Source organism: Paramisgurnus dabryanus, chromosome 18, assembly GCF_030506205.2.
Source record: "Paramisgurnus dabryanus chromosome 18, PD_genome_1.1, whole genome shotgun sequence".
NCBI classification, from domain to species: domain Eukaryota; kingdom Metazoa; phylum Chordata; class Actinopteri; order Cypriniformes; family Cobitidae; genus Paramisgurnus; species Paramisgurnus dabryanus.
Window position 1 is genome coordinate 11,067,968 of NC_133354.1, and position 20,833 is coordinate 11,088,800.

Consider the following 20,833-nt stretch of genomic DNA (forward strand, 5'->3'; position numbering starts at 1 on the left):
CGGATGTGTGTAAGTATAAATAATAAATAAACGTGTGTGTTAAACTCATTGGTCTTCCTTAAACAACTACAATATGATTTGCATGCAAAATAAATCGTATCAAAACTAAAGCTTTCTAATAAAACAAGCATATCAAGAAACTAATAAAACAAAAAACTTCGCGCATCAGGCTCGTTGAAATCCTCGGTGATTCACACGCAGTGTCAGCAACTCATCCGTCAGAATCGTCGGCAATCATCGACAAACTTCGTTCGGTTCTTTATGAGTCCGACGTGCTATTTCGGCTGTGCGTCCTGCGTCATCAACCCGGAACCTATGCCCAAAACTAAAGTTCGATTAAAAAAAAAAAAAAAAAAAAAAACTAAAGTTCGATTCAGTTCGATTTGCGAACCGGCTCGACCGGTTACTTCCTGAGAACCGGCTCAAAAGAACGATTCGTTCAAGAACCTAACATCACTACTGGTCACGTTAGACTAGCATGAAAACAAACTCGAGTGAACGGTCGAACTCGGTACACGTTTGTTATTAACCCTAGGATCATTTCAAGGCGGAATTCCCCTTTAATAAATCGGGATAAAACAGGGGTAGTGTTTCTGTCAAAAAATCATAACGTTTGAACATTTTATTCTAAAGCTAAATTTCCATATCTTAATTTCTCAGTGGTTCTCAAGTCAGATCTAAGATTGTCTAGGTCACGCATGCTCACACTCCTCTCCTACTCGAGCGATATTGCTTAAATATAAAATATATATTCTCAATACAACCACTTGTTTGTTTTAAAAATGTTATATTGTTGAAGTTATATTTTGTGATACCTTTCTGAGGTGTGTTGGGAAGATCCACATGTTGAATCTTTCAAACTTTATTAAATGTGTATTTTAAAACTAAACTGTGTTAATATAGCAGAAACATGCAAACATTTAAAGTTTATTTCAGCTGTTGTAAAGGAGAGAGACACCACTTGCTACCGCTAATGAAGAAAGACGGCATTTTGTAAATATACATGTCATATGTAAGCGTGTGATGAAATGAATGAGTTTGGTTCCTCCGTTTTTAATAGTTTTCAAAAATCTTTTTTTTTTTTGATTGTGCATTCCAGTTAATATCAATCAAACTGCATTTGCTTCGTTTTGATTTAAGCCTTCATAACTAAAAAAAAAATACCGCTAAGTAGCACAATAAAACACAATAAAAACATTTACATTACAAAATAATGAACATGTTTTGACAAAAGTTTTAGAAACAGAGTTATCTCATTTTGGAACAAAAGTCTTTGGTATCCACAGTTGTAAAGGATACCTAAAGAGGATGTTACACTTTCAAAAAAGGCCTTTACTGGTAGTTCCATTTATTTATAAAGATCCTGGCGTGGTTACACAAGGTACATAAAGAACACCAAAGCACTTGTGTTTGATGCTGAAGCATCTCCTTATCATTCAGCACGTATGTGATGTCAGCAGTACGTAGATGTCTAAATAAAATTTCCCATTAACTTTTCTCATGAAATGATGACTCCGCCTCTGCTTACTGCAGACATTCTCAGTTTCTCTATTAGATGAATCAGCGTCACAACATGTTTAGGTAAGTTAAGCCTTCATAGTGTAAATCTTGTCTGTTTAAGTTTACTTTTCCATGTTAAAAATACTTTGTATTATGAACTATACACTCTAAAAATGCTGGGATATTTTTAACCCATCATTGGGTCAAAAAGGGACGAGCCCCCCCCCCCCCCATTAATGTATGCTGGGTTGTTTCAACCCCAAAAGCTGTATTTGTTTTAACCCATTGTTGGATCAAATATTAACATTTCCTGGGTTAATTCAACCCCATGGCTGGACTTGCCCCTTTTGACCCAATGCTGAGTTGAAAAGAATTTTTTAGTGTAGTGAATTGAAAGGCTGCAGGAAATACTGTAGCATACTTTAATATTTACTATAGTAAGCTATATAGCAAATTGTACTATAATAATCAGCACACTTTGTTAATGTACACTACAGTATTCTATATTTACTTTAGTGAACAGATAAAGTATAGTAAGTAGTAACATAGAATACTTGAATATTTAATATATGATAAATAAAACACTATGGTATCTCATAATTTTACTACAGTTTACTACAGTAAATATCAGGCAGCCAGTATTTTGAATGAATTAAATATGTGTTTAATTACTTCTGCGTATTTTGTAAAAATGTTGAGAAATCTGATGTAATTTCTACTTTAAATACTGTATTTTGTATTTAAAATACTTAATCCAATATATCATTATTCTGAAATAACACAAAAAGTTTCATCACACAGATTAACAGGACCAGCATAGCCTATCACTTTTACCTAGATACAAGTAAGTTACGTGCGTGACACATCTTGTTGGATTAAATGTACTATTTGTGAACTGGAAAAACAAGGAAAGAAGCAGCTTACTAGAAGTTACTGTACGCATACTAAAGATATTGCTCACTAAATGTCAGAGTACAGAAAGGTAGATCGATAAAAACAAATAGCTATGCTGCTTTTTTAAACATAATTGGGTGTGTCTCAGTCAGCTACCTTGTTTATGTGGGCTCTGATCAAGGAGCCAGCCATTGTAAGGGCTTTCTTAAAGCTCACGTAGCACACGCTGTTTCTGCATTTCTGGGGAACCTACTGTATAAGGGTGGTTTCCCAGACAGGGATTAGCTTAAGCCAGGACTAGACCTCAGTTTAATTAGGAAATATATCTAGTGTTAACGAACATGCCTTATTAAAAACATTACCTGTGTGCATTTTGAGGCAAAACAAAGGGCACTAATGTATTTCATGATATGCTAGTGCAAGTTGTTTTTAGTTTGGACAGCTCTTAAAAATGTTTTAGTCTAAGACTAGTCTAATCCCTGTCCTGGAAACCGCCCCATAGAGTAGTATTACATCCTTTATATCTCCGAAGAGTCTTTAGTTTAATCAGATTTAAAAAAGAAAGATTAGCTTTACCGAATCTTTCCGATAACATACGAAAAAAAAATGTATACCGCTGGAGGAGCGAGTAGGCTACAAGTCATGCAACACTTTATACAACACTGTTTAACTTATGATTCACTACATGTTCATGTCATTTATATAAAATCCAGCGCATCAAACACACAAGCAAAACTCAGCTGCTTCCCCGGATAATAAACTATATCCATTGTTTTCATAAGGCTGGCTTTCTTCTCCTTACATCCAAAAACACACTTCTTCTTTTGTGCCATTGTTGAGTTTTGAAATTAAACAAAGCTGTGTCGCGTGATATGGTGTTTGCAAGTTTAGCGTCTCTTGTTGTTTGACGAGTGGGCGAGGTTTTCCGGGGGAAGTGCCCATTTAAAGAAGTGATACGTATAGAAAACCCCTGAAACGTCAGCTGGACCTGTAATCAAAAAAAAAAAAACTTTCCGAAACTTGTACGAACCCTGGCGAAGTGCATTCGGCACAGAAATACTCTTTAACACGCCCAACTGCTTTTTTGACACTTTGCCTACGTTTAGCATGAGGAAACAACTCTATAACTGTGTTAATAAGTCAGAATGCTTGAAATACCATTGAACCACCCCTTTAACTGCAAAATAATTTTTGTCATTGCACTGAATCATTTGTTTCCCTAAAAACTCCCACAATCCAATCATGCCAGTTTATAAAAATTGGTCCAGAATGATCAACTCACTGAAAGCGCTATAAACAAATGCTATCCGTGGGTAAAAAACTGCACTAAAATACACTTTCATTAAAGACACTAAGTAAATTAATTGTTTTTGGGACGCATTTTGTGGTTAATATACCAATATACCAAATTTGTATATTCCCAGTTTGAGAACCACTGCCTTAGATAGCTAAAGGCTATCAAAAACTATACTGAAATAACGTTACTGTGTAAAATGTGTACCATATAATGTATACAGAATATTTATTTTCTAAGAGGTATTTATTCCAGAGTTCAGATTAGCATTAGCCAGACCATTAAACGAACATAGGCCGGAAGTTTAGCTCAACACAAAAGCGTATAGCTGCAAAAACACATGTGCGTCTGATGACACCATTTTCTTTTTTTAACATTAAGTATAAATAATTAAATTATTATACACATTGTAAATATTTGTGTTAAAAGGATTTACGGTAGCACTGTATGTACATGATAAGGGTGTAGTACATACCAAGTATGTAGAGTTAAAAAAGAGTTACATAATAGCTACCAAATATACCACTGGTAAGTAAAGTAATAATAACATTTAATTACCATGTAGATAAACAAAAGTAAGTACCATACATTTTTCTGTAAGTGCAACATAATTACCATATATGTACAAGGTATACATACTCTAAAGTGCTACCGGATTTACTAGACAAAACATTTTGAGATATAAAAAGTTATCCTATCCTTTTTGGGTTATAATTTGGTGTGTTGATTAATAGTTTGCAGTTACCTTTAATGACTCTATATATTTACAGTATGTATACATATTTGAATTAATCTAAAAAGTGCATTTGACCTAACCTACTGGGTTAAGCTGTATGTGTTTTTGGTAAAAAAAAAAAACTGAAGACACAAGTGAATCCAGGTGCAAGACGTGAATTTTGCTTGCTAAGTACAAACCTTCTATTTTTTCCATACAGAATGAGAAGACTAAGGCGTCAGCGCATCAAAAGGGTCATACTTGTTTATATGACATTGATATTAATGTATGCTTTAACAGTCATATTTTCAAGAGTGAATGAAGACGCAACAGGAGTGTTTGACAGACAACGATTGACAGTAAAATATGACATTAATTGTTCAGCAATATATGACATGGAACCAGCAGAAGTGGGAAAATCTTTGACCGTCCGTAAAAACAAAAACTATGTGATGCTAACTGACATGAGTATTGTAAATGCCATTTCTGATTGTAATCGATTTATAGCATCAAAGGGTTATGATGCGGTACAAGGCTCTGAATTTGAACGTGAATTTCCTCTTGCTTACTCTTTGGTCGTTCATAAGGATGCCGATCTTGTGGAGAGGTTGCTAAGGACCATTTATATGCCACATAATGTTTACTGCATACATTATGACCTGAAGTCTTCAGATGACTTTATTTCAGCGATGCAAGGTCTGGCCCGCTGCATCCCTAATGTCTTTATTGCCTCAAAACTGGAGAGGGTGCAGTATGCAGGCATCTCACGCCTCCAAGCAGATCTCAATTGTCTGTCTGATCTCCTGGAGTCTGAGGTGAAGTGGAAGTATGTCATCAATCTGTGTGGTCAGGACTTTCCACTGCGGACGAATGCTGAACTGGTGTCAGATCTAAAGAAGCTTAATGGCACGAACATGGTGGAGAGCAAGCGACCAGGTGGAAAAGTATGGCGCTGGACCTTTCACCACGAGCTGAAAAATAACACTGAGTACTACGAGTCACCTATTAAAACTTCTGAGAAGAAACCTCCACCACCTCATAACATAGAAATGTTTGTGGGCAGTGCATACTTTACACTCTCACGGGAATTTGCACTTTTTGTTCAGCTGAATTGTCTAGTCAGAGATTTCTTGGTTTGGTCTGAGGACACATACTCACCTGGGGGCGTATTACAGAAAAGTCCTAACTTTAAAATCTTATCTTAACTGTTTGGTAACCATGGTAATTTCAGTTAGGACCTCATTTAAGACAAAAGCTATTACAGAATGATGTTCCTAAATGCATTATCTTATCTTAACTGCAGATAGGAAAGTGGTATTACAGAAGCATCCTAACTTGACAAAACATCCTAAAAACGGTCTTAACTTTAGGGTAACCTCACAGGTGTCCTAACTTAAAACTTTAATGAGAGCCAGCTGAAACAATCACATTATGATAGAGCTGCGGGAGAATTACATTACATTTTTAACAAAGTGGAGGATGAAAAACAGCAATGTTTGTTTTTGGATTACTCTTTGAATGTTTTTTACCTTCACACATTCACATAATCACAATGTTTCTCACTAGTGGAGCGATCTTTCAATTTCTGTCATCCCTCATTATTAAAAAACAGTTATCTTATCCGTGAACACTTGATGGGATTATAGTGAATACAGTACACACTTGACTCAGCATCTATTTCTTCTCATGTCTCTATCAAATATTGAAATGTACAATAGTATCCTAGCACTTAGGAAGAATAATTTTTTTAATTTTTGTAAGTCACATTTGCTAAATGTTTAAATTGAATGGTAACTGATAGATGATGTGCTAAAACACTAATACAAAAAACACAGACTATGATTTCTATGAATTTATTAAAATGTATTTTTCTGGCCCATTGAAATAAAAAGGACAATTCTTTTGTTTACTGTAGCAGCAGCTCACGCATTGCTGGTTGCTTGGTAACAGACATGACAGTTGATAGCCGAACATGATTAAGCGATTTGGGATTTCCTAACTAGAGATGAGATAAGATTTGGTGAAATAAGATGAGAATCCTAAATCAATTTAAGATTTGCTTCTGTAATATGAATTTGTGAAAAATCTTAACTTGACACATCATATCTTAAGTTAAGACCTAAGATAGAAAGTTTCTGTAATACGCCCCCAGATGAACATTTTTGGGCAACTCTGGTTCGTGTGCCCGGAGTACCAGGAGAGGTGCCAAGATCTGACCCTGATATCTCAGAACTGACAAGTAAAACCCATTTGGTGAAGTGGGAATATTTAGAAGGGAGTCTTTACCCACCATGCACTGGTGAGCACATGCGGTCTGTGTGTATTTTTGGTGCTGCTGAGCTCAGATGGCTTCTTGACTATGGTCACTGGTTTGCTAATAAAGTGGACCCAAGAGTGGATCCTATTCTTATTGAATGTTTAGAAGAAAAGCTTTTAGAAAACAACTGATGTCTGTATTCATCTGCAGTTAAAAGTACTGCTACTTTTAAAAGGCAACAAAGTAAAAGTTTAGCAGTTTCTAGTAAATAACATGAAAGTATAGTGCATGAAAACGTGAAATGTTTGGGGAAAGAAAGTTTTTTAAGTGGGATTTTGTAATCTTTTTGTGAATTTAATTTTCTTTTACTAGTCTTACCTTTTTCTCATTGCATGCACACAACAGTGCATGCAACTTTATTTTGCTTATTTACATTAGTCATTTAGCAGGCACAAAAAAAACAAAAGAAACATTTAAAGCAACACAAGAACAACAATACTCATAAAGTCGTACACAGAGTTTTTTTCTCAGAAAATAGATAGATGGAAAAATAGAAAAAGATATCAAGCTCAGTCTTAGTAAGTGAGGTGTTGGAGAAAGAAATCGTTTTTTAGACGATTATTCAAGACTGCTACAAAATTGGCAGATCTTGTTGCGACCGGTAGATCATAGCAATAAGCTCCGGAACGGATCCGCAACGTATCTGCTCTGATGTGAAATAGATATAGAGAAGGTACACGATCGATAGGTCATTTGTCCAAGTTCCTATATAGTTCAATTTAAACACAGGAATTTCAACATTCCTGTGTTGAAAATAATATTTTTAATGTTATTTATATGACTATTTGGTGTTGCTTTAAAACAAATCGTGCAATTTCATCAATCAACAACATTGCTAAGTACTTATCAGCAGTTTTCAATACATTTACATTTAGTCATTTAGAAGACACTTGTCCAAAGCAACTTACAAAGGTAACAATAGAAGCAATAATAAGAACAGCAATACATACGGTAAGTGCACTAGAACTAGTCTTATCAAGTCTTGCACAGTATACATAGCCAAGGGTTATTATTATTTTGTATAGTGACAGAAGATAAAAATAGAAAAAGACAAGTGAGATGTTGGCGAAAGAGATGGGTTTTAAGCCGATTCTTAAAGACGGCTAAAGAGTCACAAAAGCCCCATTCACACCGCAAGAACTTTTTCATAGTACCAGAACTACACTCTGTTTGGCAATTTTGCACTACAGGAACTAGGAATAAAATGATTTTAGTACCTGAACCGCTTTTCTTGGGAACTAAATAAGCTCTTACTCCGGGGTAGCTCATCAGCGCAACACAAACTATCATTTATGTAAATGTATGATTTTTGGCCAAAACCGTGCCTTACAAAACACTAGCAGCAACATTTTTTAAGTTAAGTTAAACATGTACTTTTCAGCTTTGATAATTTGTAGCACAACATTGCATGGAGATCTCTTAATCCTTTTTGCTCTTTAAGAGGAACTATATTCATATAGTAATATATTTTTTCTACTAGCAGTATGAGCACTACAGTTTGTTGTTGTTGTTTTTTTATTAAAAGATAATGTGACTTAAACCAAGACAGCACGTTATACACAGAATGATATAAAATGTTGTATTATAATTTTTATTATAACACATAAACATGAGTTGAGGGGAATGACAAATATTAAGCATAATTTTTGTCTATGTTGTATACAAAACAATATTATATAAATGTGTATGGTTGCATTAAATACAGAAAAAAAACAATAGGGTTCACTAGACCCGCAAACATTGTTTGAGTTACAAAAACATGAACACAAGGGTTAAAGAAAGAGTGGAAAAGGTTCAAGAAAAAAAGACAGAATGGTTCCTCTTCATGGGCTTTCAGTGGTCCTGTCTCATTGGGAGGTTTTGTTACTTTGCCCTGCTTCATTTCATCTGCATGCTGTGACCCTGCCTCAGTTTGCTTGTGGTTCTGTTTTAGTGATATCTGTTCTACCCTTCCTGGTACCAACTTGTGTTGTGGTTTATCATCATTTTCTCTTAAAGACATCTCTCAAAACCAGGAGTTTTAGCTGTTAAAGCTTAACATTTTTGCTCAAGACAACAAAGCTGACATGTCAGTGTCACACCCCGAGGGCGGACCCAACTGTGCTAAGGGTCACACCCCTCTCAACTCTTCCACCTCGAGGAGTTTCCCAAGACCACCCCAATGACCAGACAGACGAGTATACTATAATTAAAATAAACTTTATTAAATATTTAAAAGGAAAGGGGGGGAAAGGGGGAAGGGCAATTTAAAACTAATGTGTCTCTTCTTCGCCTCCAGGGCCACTTAAGGGAACGACTGGGGACAGGGGCTCCGTAGGGGCTCTGGCCCAACAATCCGTGGCGCGCTCCGCTTCTCCTGGAGGCAGAATCAAACAAAAGTCAAACAAGATAAAGTACTTTGATGCCAAACGCTGTTCGTCCACCCGAGACCTTCGGCAGAACAGGTAAGTAAGGGTTTGCACACAGGTCAAGTTTACTCCACAGGTTACGCTATCCCCGGGGCTGAAGGCCCTTCCTCCACGCAGGGGTTCACTTGGACAGGTAGGTATCTGCTGGGAGCACAGAACAGTTTTACTTCACAGGTTATGTTACTCACAGCGCTGGGGGATCTCCGTGTACACAGGACATCACAGGTACAGGTAGGTAATTGCTCTAAGCACAGAACAGGTTAACTTCACAGGTCACGTTACTCACAGCACTGGGGATTTTCGTTCACACACAGAGCTTCACTTGTACAGGTAGATATTTGCTATAAGCACAAAACAGGTTTACTTCACAGGTCACGTTACTCACAGCACTGGGGATCTTCGTACACACACAGGGCTTCACTTGTACAGGTAGGTATTTGCTATAAGCACAGAACAGGTTTACTTTACAGGTCACGTTACTCACAGCACTGGGGATCTTCGTACACACACAGAGCTTCACTTGTACAGGTAGGTATCTGCTATAAGCACAGAACAGGTTTACTTCACAGGTCACGTTACTCACAGCACTGGGGATCTTCGTACACACACAGAGCTTCACTTGTACAGGTAGGTATTTGCTATAAGCACAGAACAGGTTTACTTTACAGGTCACGTTACTCACAGTACTGGGGATCTTCGTACACAGAGCTTTCCTTACAAGCAGTGGGCTTTCGCTACAGTGCTGGTACACCGTATTCCTTCGCCCATCCACTCAAACTGTCCGGGCGTCGTAGGGACTAGTGGGGCTGATGACACGGAGCCGAACGCTTCCCGAACTCCCCCTCCTTCTTCACCAACCGGGGCCACGAGTTGGGGCGAACTTTCGTCGGGGCTCCGCTCACCACGAGCTTCTGGTGGAAAGGTCAGTACATCCACTGCTACAACCCACAGTCCGCACAGTACACTCTTGGTATTACTCACTGGGCTTCACCACTGTCTGCTCTATGGATAAACGAAGCTCTCGTGGACACACCCCGGGCACAGGGCTAAATATTCTCGCTCTCCTTAGGACCCAGGCCACAACGGATGTCGTCGTCTCGCGACTCGTCTGAGGCTAGGCAGTTTGAACGCTACAAGCACAGCATACACACAGCAAGTAAAGCGTAAACACCATCAATCAGTGAAACTCACCCACAGCACTCTTATAAACTTCACGTGGTTTTTAAATCGCCCTTGCCACCTGGCTACGACGACCTCGAGAGGATGGTTGGGCAGTAACTGGACCGCCAATGAGAGTAAGATGTGTGTAATCACAGGCCCGGCGTGTTGATTCCTCTCCCCTGGCTCACCTGTGTTTCCGTTTCCCCACAGGGCCACTGTTCTACTAGCGAACGGTGCTTCCTATCAGGTCCTTCGTCCGTACTTCCGGTCAACCCACGGCTCACCCACGCTGTCCTCTCCAGTGGGGCCAGGGACCTCAAAAACACAAAGGAACACACCAAAACAACTCTTCGTACAAGTATGGCTCAGATAAGTACCGCATCGGTTACTCACGCTTAGTTGTCCACAACTGTTATTCGCTACACTCTTGATGGCTCTGTGTTCACTCCTTCTCTGATGAAACTCCTCAATATTCCTTCGTCAACTGACTGTCCCTTTCTTCTCTCTTCCCCAATAGCACGATCCAACCAGCCTGGTTCATCTGCATAGCAGCAACACAGCGTAGACAAAGTACACCACAAGCACTCCGGTGTGGTGTCCCTTTAATTTCGTCACAGCCCCGTCCTTTTCGCCTCTTCTGGCGGCCGCACTCTTTCCTTCCACCATAGGTGACTCACGGATCAACGGCGCCCTGTGGCTCCTCCAGGGACGGGGCATGTTGTTCGGTTTGCCCAAGGCATAAAGGGACTCACACCCGAAAACAGCTCTTCTGCTTTGTGCTTCTTGGACCTTTTTATATCTTGTCTTTACTCTCTCCTCCAATCATGTGCTGCTTCACTGAGTCGCCACACCTGTTGCTCGTTTCCTCATCATTTTCGTCGTCTCGGAGACCAGGAAGTAAACTAGTGCAATTAAAAATCGGGCCCGGGCGGAAACCATCTTCGCGGAACCTTTCTCCGTCACTTTTGGTTCCCGCCCTCCCATAGTCACCTGGTGACATCAGAACATCTGACTATTATATTCAAAGCACACCATAGTTTAATACAGTTGAAAACCAATGATCTCATTTTCATTTTTTTATTATTTTCTAAATATTTCCTTATCTGCTCTGCAAATACAACTGGATAATTGAAAATGTAAAGAGTCAGATATTCACACTTTTGTATAGCTTAGTGGTAGAGCACTGCATTAGCAGTGCAGAAGGTCATGAGTTTGAACCCATAGAAAACATATACAGGTACTGATAAAATGTATACGTTATAATGCACTGTATATTGTTTTGGGAAAAAAAGCTAAAAACCTGAGTTTTCTAGTAGGCATCAGGTTAGGTGTATAAGTGCACATAATATAAAAATATACTAACATTTAATGCAACAATATTCATTGTAAAATCGCTATACAAATACATTTGAATTGAAATGCTATGTGGTCTCTTGTGAATTATAATGTCTTTTCTGTGGGCTTTGATGTTTATGCTGTTGATTTATGATCCTTGTCTGGTTGCACACCTGTTATTCTGATTAGAAACCCCTGACTGGCCCTTTTGCTTTACAAAATAGTTTTGACTATTAATGTCCACTGGTCTTACTTCCTTTGTTTTGAAGTAAAGTCACACAATTTAAAATTAATTAATAAGATGAACAGTTTATTGGTGAAGAGGGCATACATTTAAGTTTAATAGGGTGATGTCATAACAATATATTAAAATGAAATTATTTAAATATTTAATAACAATGTTTTTAACAATAGAACTGAATAACATATGATTTAAATTATAATAATCAAAATGTTCACATTTGTGCTCTGGCAGACACTTTCATCAAAAGTGACTTACATTGCTTTCAAGCTAAAAATTTTATCATTATGTGTGTTCCCTGGAAATCAAACCTACAACCTGGGTTGTTGACTAGTCTTCAGCACAATGTTCTTCTGCTTTAGCTAGAAAAACACTTTAGCTAAATACTATGTAGCTAAAGAATGTGCAAAATCATAAAACCTGCCAAAACATGACATATTTTATCTATTTAGGACCCCTTGTGGACATCAGATACAACTGCAGATTTTTTTTTTGGTCTTCAATGCTTATTTATAATAATTTATTTAAATTATTATTATTATTATTATTATTATTATACAAAATGAGAAGGTGCAAAAAAGTTCCACTATAGGTTGGCCTGCATTTTCATTTTGAATCATAAACTTACAAGACAAGCATATAAGTTAAAATATGTGGTTTTATTTGTGAAGAGCAGGGGTGGATTGGTCATCTGGAGCACCATAAGTTCTCCAGGTGGGCTGCTGGGTAATATGGGCTATTGGGCTTGCCATGCCCGCTGTTATGCACATGTAAAGCATGTAAAGATAGATAGATTCTTAGTTTCTCAATCCAAAGGCTGCAGCCTGCAGAGGTTGCACATACAGGCTGTATACGTCATCAAGCCTGGTTTATTTAAGTTAACTGAGCGTTACATTCGCAAGTCATAGCCACATTACAGGGATCTTCAAAGTTTTTTGGGGCGGGGACCCCTTATATGAGAGAGGCATGGAGCAGGGACCCCCTGATACTAAATGTGTAAAACTGAGATATTTAAGTAAGAACTTGAAGTAAGGTACACTGTAAAAAAAATCCGTAAAAATTGCAGCTGAGTTGCCGGTAATTTACCGTAGATTTAAATTTATGTTATTTACTGGCAACATTTTGTTCAAAGTTAAATGAACATTTAACATTTACAAGTCTTTGTCTTTACAGAGTAAAATTAAAAATCTGCATCAAGCAAAACATTCTGGGAAACAAAATCTGAAGCAAAAAACAGAAAAAGGTTGATGATGATTTCTGGTTCCCAGAATGCTTTGCATGAGGCTGTTTTTGTATAGTTTTATTCTGTAAAGATAAAGACTTGTTAATATTTAAAATTTATTTAACTTTGAACAAACTCTTGCCAGTAAATAACATAAATGTAAATCTACGGTAAATTACCGGCAACCCAGCTGCAATAACATTGAAATTTTTACGGACTTGTTTTACAGTGTACGGGAGGCTGCTTTATCATATTAGGCACAACGCAAAGTGAAGGAAAGTACAACTATTGACCAATCAGAATCAAGGAACAAAAGTATATTGTCACACAGCCACACTATATTAAGACAGTACAGCCAGTGCATTGTGAAAAGCCCTCAAGTGGAATTTCATAATGCAGCATCGAGTTACCTCATAACTTTTAAATGTATTCACAGAGAACTTATAAATCATATTACTTTTACAGCTAAAGAACTACACGTCCCACAATCTTGAAGTAAGTCATCATAATTAGTAATCATGAGACCTCCTACAGGGGGAATCCGATTATAAATTTTCCCTATTTGTAACATAGCAATGTTCAAATCTATTCTGCTAAAACATACTTTGAATTATTTTAATGAGCAGTATCATACACTGTATATTTTTTGCCGTTTTGTCTAAATGCCAGAGCATGGCTAATGCCATACTCCACCCTTGCCTGGAATGCAGTACTATTTATTATCTTATAAGAAATTACACAATTGACTCATGTACATCCAATTACTCCATCCTAAACTATATTTTAACAATGCAATGCTTTGTTGCACATTGCTCTGCTTTGTTTATTTTGTTTCTATTTTATGTGAAGCTGCTTTGTACAAATATTAAAAGCCCTATATAAATAAAATTGAATCAAACTGAAAATGATGTTTACCCAGTGATAAAACAATTTTTACTGCATTAGAAATTTGAGAGTTAAAATCACGCTTGAAATACAGAATGTCTTGAAAAACAATAGGGGCAGTTGTCCCCATTTTTACTGATAACCAACTATGCCATGCAATAATTTGCCAAAGCTATCACAAATCTACATGGGGATGTTTTCCCTACGATGCCAATATAGATAGAGGTATTAAATCCTGCTGAACCAGTTACACAGGATACAGAAGGAACACAAAGCATGTGCTTCTGATGCTGAAGCATCTCCTTATCATGCAGCATGTACATTTCCCAATATTTTTTTCCCTCCCCCTTTATAATAAAATGATGAGTCCACCTGTGCTTAAATCATTTTGAGTTTGATTTTTCTATGAGATGACTTCAGTGTAACAGCAGATAGGTAAGTTAAGCCCTGTGGTGTAAGTTTCGTCTAGTTAGGTTATTAAAAATACTTTGAACTGCAGTAAATGCTGAAGTATACTTTATAGTAATTACTATAGTAAGCTATAGTAAATTGTAGTATACCATATTATGTTAAAATAATCATTACACTTTATTAATGCACACTGAAGTATTCTGAAGTATTAAGTAAAGTGAATTAAAATACTGGAGTGAAAACTGTAGCATACTTTAGTATTTACTAGTAAGCTATATAGTTAATTGTACCATCCTGTAGTATACTTTAATAAAACCTTACACTTTGTTAATGTAAACTACAGTATTCTGTTATGTAGCTACTTTAGTGAACTTATGAAGTGTAGTAAATACTATAGTATACTTTAATATTTAATATGACAAGGTTAACATTTTTTACTACAGTTTACTATAGTAAATACCAGAGATGGACAGTTTTTTGAATTATTTAAATATGTATTTAATTAATTCTGTGTATTTTGTAAAAATGTTGAGAAAATAATCAGATGTTATTTGTATTTTAAAAGACATGCCTTAAAATAGCCTACTTAATCCAATATATAATTTTATTCTGAAATGATACAATAATTTCCATTACAAAGCGTAACAGTCGCAATATAATATATCAGTATATATATAAACAAGAAAAGAAAAGGCGCTGCTGTGGTTTTAACAAACTGTCAGAAGTTAATTTATAAAAAATGCAGCATGAAGTTAAAAATTTTTTTATGAGTTTTGACTTGTAATAAGTTGACATACAGTAACTTATATAAACAAGTTGAAATGGTTTAACTTAATTTGTTAAGTTAAAGTAAGATAAACATATATGTCGACTTAGCATCACTTTTATAGAGTACATCATACTACAGATATTGATCACTGAATGTCAGAGAACATAAAGTGCTATTAAACTTAGGGTGCGTCTCAATCAGCTTCCTTGTTCAGTGAATCAGCCAATTGCAAAATCATTCAGTGCACTAGAACATTTGTTCCCTTTATAATAAAAATAAAAGACATACATTTGTATGCATTTAGTATATTATGTATAGAAAATGTACCGAATATTGCTTCGTTAGATTTTGCGTATGATTATTTGTGTCTATACAGTATGTCACACTAACATGGAACTATTTGCTTCTAACCACAGCTCCAAACTTGTAGTTCAAACCAGACAAGTTTGTGATACATGTTTGATGCAATGTTTCACATTGCCAATGCCAGTGTAGAACAATAGGGTCATTAAAAAATTCACTTGATTAAAGTTATCCTCATACTACAGACATTGCTCAACGTCTAAATGTCAGAGGAAAGAACAATGAATGAAGCCAATAGTTGTGCTGCTATGAAACGTAGGGTGTGTCTCATTCAAGTCAGCCATTGTAAGAGCTTTGTCACTTGCAAAATCATTCAGTGCACTGAAACATTTGTTTCACTGAATGAATGTGCTTGTTTATTTTGCTCAAGATAATCTGTGTAACGGAAAGCATAAGACAAGGCAAGGCAAGGCAAGTTTATTTGTATAGCACATTTCATAAACAGAAGTCATTCAAAGTGCTTTACACAGAAATGAGAAAACAATATATAAGAGAAAATAAAGTAAAAATGTGAAATATAAAATCACACTAAAAACAAAGATAAGTAGTCCCATTTCATGTAATCCCTAAACACCCCTGGAAAGTTATATTTTTGTTTTATTTCTTCAAATTCATCTATTTCATCCCCATGCCTTCTTCTCATAGCATTCACCATGTCAGATGTCTCCCCCGTGCTGCTCACTACACTCTTTGAGAGACTCTTTCGCAATTACTGCCGTGTGGCCAGTCACACTGAACATTTTTGGAATGTAATCTTGTGATACCCCACACAAGACTATTTCGCAATTACTGCCATGTTAGTCTCAACACCCTGGACATGAATTAGTACTCACTGTCCCCTGGATGAAATTGCTGACTTTCCCCCTTTCTCATTCGTTCATCACATCAGTCGGAGATTCTGGTCCATAAATTTGGGTTTCCTTCAGTAATACCTTAGCTTTGCGATCCCATCCTCATCGCCAAACTGTGGTGGGAATTCAGCAATAACCTGATAGACTGAGAATGAATGTCTAAAGAAGAAGAATTTTATGTTTTACTGGAGAATTATAAAAACAGTTTAAAATATGTTAAAAAGAATAAAACAGGAGTAAAAGTGATTTGACTTAAAAAGTGCAGTCAGTCTGAAGCAGCACAGTGCTAATTCGGTATTCAGATGTTTTTTATTCTAGATTTAAAAGTGTCTATCATTGAAGCACAGAAGTCATTCATAGTGCTTTACATAGAATGGAAAAAATTTATAAGAGAAAAAATTAAAAGACACACGATAAAATCACAATAAATACAAAGATACATGAGAATTTAAAATAACAATTAAAGTTTGGTAGGGCCCTCGCCCACAGGGTACCGAGGTAAATCCCAGCGTAAAAAATATCATTTCCTGCTACCTTTAGGTGGCGCTATGACTATAACTGAAAATTCTCATGTTTGATAAGGGTCTTGGTTTGAACACATTAACATGTGAAGCGTGGGTTAGATTGGACATTGTAAGCCTGAGTAAGAACAACTTCCTGTTTCATGGCAAAAACGCCTAAATTTGTCAGGCCGCCACGGACACACCCTCCAACGAAAAGTCAAAAGCTCCGCAATTTAACTTTTAAATGAGACTTTAGATGAGACTGACCAAATATGATCTGATGATCTGATTAAATCTCTAGGAGGAGTTTGTAAAAGTACGAAGCCTGGAAATGGCAAAATTTGCACAGAAATTACAGCAAAAATGCAAAATAGCCTGTGGGGTTTAGAGCTTGGATCCATAGGACTTTTTTGTAGGTCTTGGGGTGATAGATGATCCTACCAAATGTTGTATCTGTACGTTTTTTTGTAGCTGTTCTCTTGAAATTTTGCAGGTGGCGCTATCGAGTCATTTCTACACGCCCACTTCTGACGCCTACAGTATACCACATGTAAATTTTCGTCACTTCCGATGTGTGTGAAAAGTTTTATGAGTTTTTGAGCAAGCTTAGACCTTCAAAAATGTGTAATTTCGTAGCAAAACCAATAGGGCTTTGCACCCACGGTGCAGGTCATTCTGGCTTACTCCTCGGTGCTCGGGTCATAAAAATAGATAGATGCTATTCTAACCACAGCTCCAGGGTGGTAGTCCCAACCAGACAGGTTTGTAATGCATGTTTGTGAAACAAAGAAAAATGTTCTCGAAATTCAGTTAATGGATCCTATCACTATATTTCTATACTGAAATGAGATTGAGAGAATAACCTGAAGACAAAGGAATAGAGAGAGCTGTTGTCGGCGGCCCATACTGTAGCATCGCTGTTTTAGCTTATTTCCTTGTTTCTGTAACGAGCTGCTGTGTAAAACTTAATCAATCAATTAAATAATAAGGAAAGGAAAACAAATGAAAACATTTAAAGATGTTTTCCAAAAATTTAAGCAAAAATAGCATTAGGTTTCATGTCAATACACAAAAGTTTTACAAAGATACAGCCTCGTATCCATTTATCTTAAGACCAATAGTGTGGCTCTGTGGCAAAACTCTGCACCCCCCCCCCCCCCTTTAATCATGACTGTATTACAATGATTTACTGTAATGATTTACCTAGTGTTTATTTTTTATAAGTATAATTAATTCAGTTATGATAAAACATAATAATTGAATGATTTATAAAGGCATATTTATTTAATAAAAACTAAAAAGGAACATAATTTCATGGAGAATGTAATTCTTTGTTTTACAAGGATTTACTAGACAAAATAGATTTGAGACAGTTTTTCTTAAAATTGGTTCATTTGGTTTGTCAGAGAGTAAAACCCAATGACTCACAGAAAGAAATTAATTTTGCTTGCTAAGTAACAAACCTTTTTTTCCTTTACAGAATGAGAAGACTGTGCTGTCGCATCTACAAGGACATACCTGTTTTTATGACATTCATACTCCTAATGTGTCCTTTAACAGTCATATTTTTAGGAGTGAATGAAGACGACTGTTGCCTTGATACCTTCGGGTCAACAGGATTGTTTGACCGAGAACGATTGACAGTACAATATGCCATTAATTGTTCTGCAATATATGAGATGGAACCAGTGGAAGTGGCAAAATCTGAATTCATTCGTAAAAACAAAATCTATGTGGGGCCAACTGACATGAGTATTGTTAATGCCACCTCTGACTGTGATCAGTTTATGACATTAAAGGGTTATGGTGCGGTAAAATGCTCTGAGTCTGAGCGTGAATTTCCTCTTGCTTACTCTTTGGTCGTTCACAAGAATGCCGATCTTGTGGAGAGGTTGTTAAGGGCCATTTATATGCCACATAATGTTTATTGTATACATTATGACCTGAAGTCTTCAGATGACTTTATTTCAGCGATGCAAGGTCTGGCCCGCTGCATCCCTAACGTCTTCATTGCCTCAAAACTGGAGAGGGTGCAATATGCAGGCATCTCACGCCTCCAAGCAGATCTCAATTGTCTGTCTGATCTCCTGGAGTCTGAGGTGAAGTGGAAGTATGTCATCAATCTGTGTGGTCAGGACTTCCCACTGCGAACGAATGCTGAACTGGTGTCAGATCTAAAGAAGCTGAATGGCACGAACATGGTGGAGAGCAAGCGACCAAGAGGAAAACAATGGCGCTGGACTTTTCACCACGAGCTGAAAAATAACAAATCCGAATACTATGAAACTCCTAAAAAAACAACTGAGGAGAAACTTCCTCCACCTCATAACATCGAAATGTTTGTGGGCAGTGCATACTTTGTATTCTCACAGAAATTTGCACGTTTTGTTATGGGGAGTTGTCCAGTCAAAGATTTCTTGGCTTGGTCTGAGGACACATACTCACCTGATGAACATTTTTGGGCAACTCTGGTTCGTATGCCTGGAGTACCAGGAGAGGTGCCAAGATCTGACCCTGATATCACAGAACTGACAACTAAAACCCGTCTGGTTAAGTGGCAGTATTACGAAGGAAAACTTTACCCACTATGCACTGGAACGCTTGTACGGGGGGTGTGTATTTTTGGTGCTGCTGAGCTCAGATGGCTTCTTGACTATGGTCACTGGTTTGCAAATAAAGTGCACCCAAATGTGGATCCAATTATTATTGAATGTCTAGAAGAGAAGCTGTTAGAAAAACAACTGATGTCTGTATTGTGATGTCTGTATTCATCTGCAGTTAAAATGTAATGCTACTTTTAAAAGGCAACAAAGTTAAGCTTTATAAAAAAAACTGTAGTTTAGATGTTTGGTCACTGAATTTGGTGATGTAAAGTATCCGTTTCACAGTTAACACGTGAGATCACGCAATGCATTCTCATACTGTGATAATCACAGTGTGAGCTATATGTGCAGCTCATTGTGATTTCAAAATGTTTAGAAGAGGAAATACAACATAAAGCTAAGTACACACCAAAAGATTTTTTAAATCTTATCCGATTTTCAAAATGTGATACACCACGAACATGATGAAAAACACTTTTGTTCCTATAGTGTGTGGAGTGCCGTTATGAATAACAATGCAAAGATAAGAGTCTCAGCTGAGGACAAAGGAAATCTCGAGAAGATCTTGCAATGTTTTTGGCGTCCAAACGTGACTTCACAGTAAACAAACATGGAAAACAACGGGCATAAAGAAATGTCATTAATAAAATGGACTGCTTTTTACATATTTTTTACATCTACTGTGAGTTTCTCACATTATGAGAAATATGCAAGCTCATTGTGAATTCAGAATGATGAGTGCACATGGTATGAGTGCACAATGAGTGTGCCATGAACATAGTGACCTTCATATGAGCACACAGTGAGTTTGCAGTGTGGTTACACTTTGGATCACTGTGACCCACACATTGTGACAACATCATGATGACTTCACCGAGAGATCAAATAGTTGACTGGGTTTTATATTATTTGTGAATTTAGTTTTCTCTTATAGTTTTCAAATTTTTCTCATTACACACAATGGTGGATGTAACTTTATTTAAACTCCCCCTTTGTTAAAAATCAGGTTTTTAATGTAATTCATATCATGACTTTTTGGCATTTTCACACTACAGGAACTGGAAATGATTGTAGTACCATGACGGCTTTTTCTTGGGAACTAAATTCTGTAAGTTCTGTAAGAATGTTATAATATGTCAAAAGTCGTGCAATTATACAACAAATCTTTTTGTGTCGTTTTATTTATCTACATGAGACTGTGTTGATAAAAGATTACTTTTATGGCTGCAGTGTTATGTTATGATACTGTGTAGAGTGACACAAATGTGTTTCAGTTATATTTATTAAAGATAAACATTGTTTTACTCATATGAATCAGAATAGTTTTATCTTCTTTTTTCACATTTTATTTCAAAAAACGA

The 20,833-nt window shown here is 36.7% G+C and overlaps 3 protein-coding genes across 3 annotated transcripts in view; all 3 read left to right on the forward strand.

Moving 5' to 3' along the window:
• Positions 1 to 20,833, forward strand: part of LOC135721841 (beta-1,3-galactosyl-O-glycosyl-glycoprotein beta-1,6-N-acetylglucosaminyltransferase 4-like) — a 67,756-nt gene that overhangs the window by 23,521 nt on the left and 23,402 nt on the right. The window lies entirely within an intron of this gene.
• LOC135721721 (beta-1,3-galactosyl-O-glycosyl-glycoprotein beta-1,6-N-acetylglucosaminyltransferase 4-like) lies at positions 4,625 to 7,153 on the forward strand. The gene is made up of 2 exons (XM_065244156.1): positions 4,625 to 5,567; positions 6,556 to 7,153. The coding sequence occupies exons 1-2, from the start codon at positions 4,625 to 4,627 to the stop codon at positions 6,849 to 6,851; spliced, it is 1,239 nt and encodes a 412-aa protein (XP_065100228.1). The 3' UTR covers positions 6,852 to 7,153.
• LOC135721722 (beta-1,3-galactosyl-O-glycosyl-glycoprotein beta-1,6-N-acetylglucosaminyltransferase 4-like) lies at positions 14,371 to 20,700 on the forward strand. Its single transcript, XM_065244157.1, has 2 exons — positions 14,371 to 14,407; positions 18,350 to 20,700. The coding sequence occupies exon 2, from the start codon at positions 18,351 to 18,353 to the stop codon at positions 19,626 to 19,628; it is 1,278 nt and encodes a 425-aa protein (XP_065100229.1). The 5' UTR covers positions 14,371 to 14,407; position 18,350; the 3' UTR covers positions 19,629 to 20,700.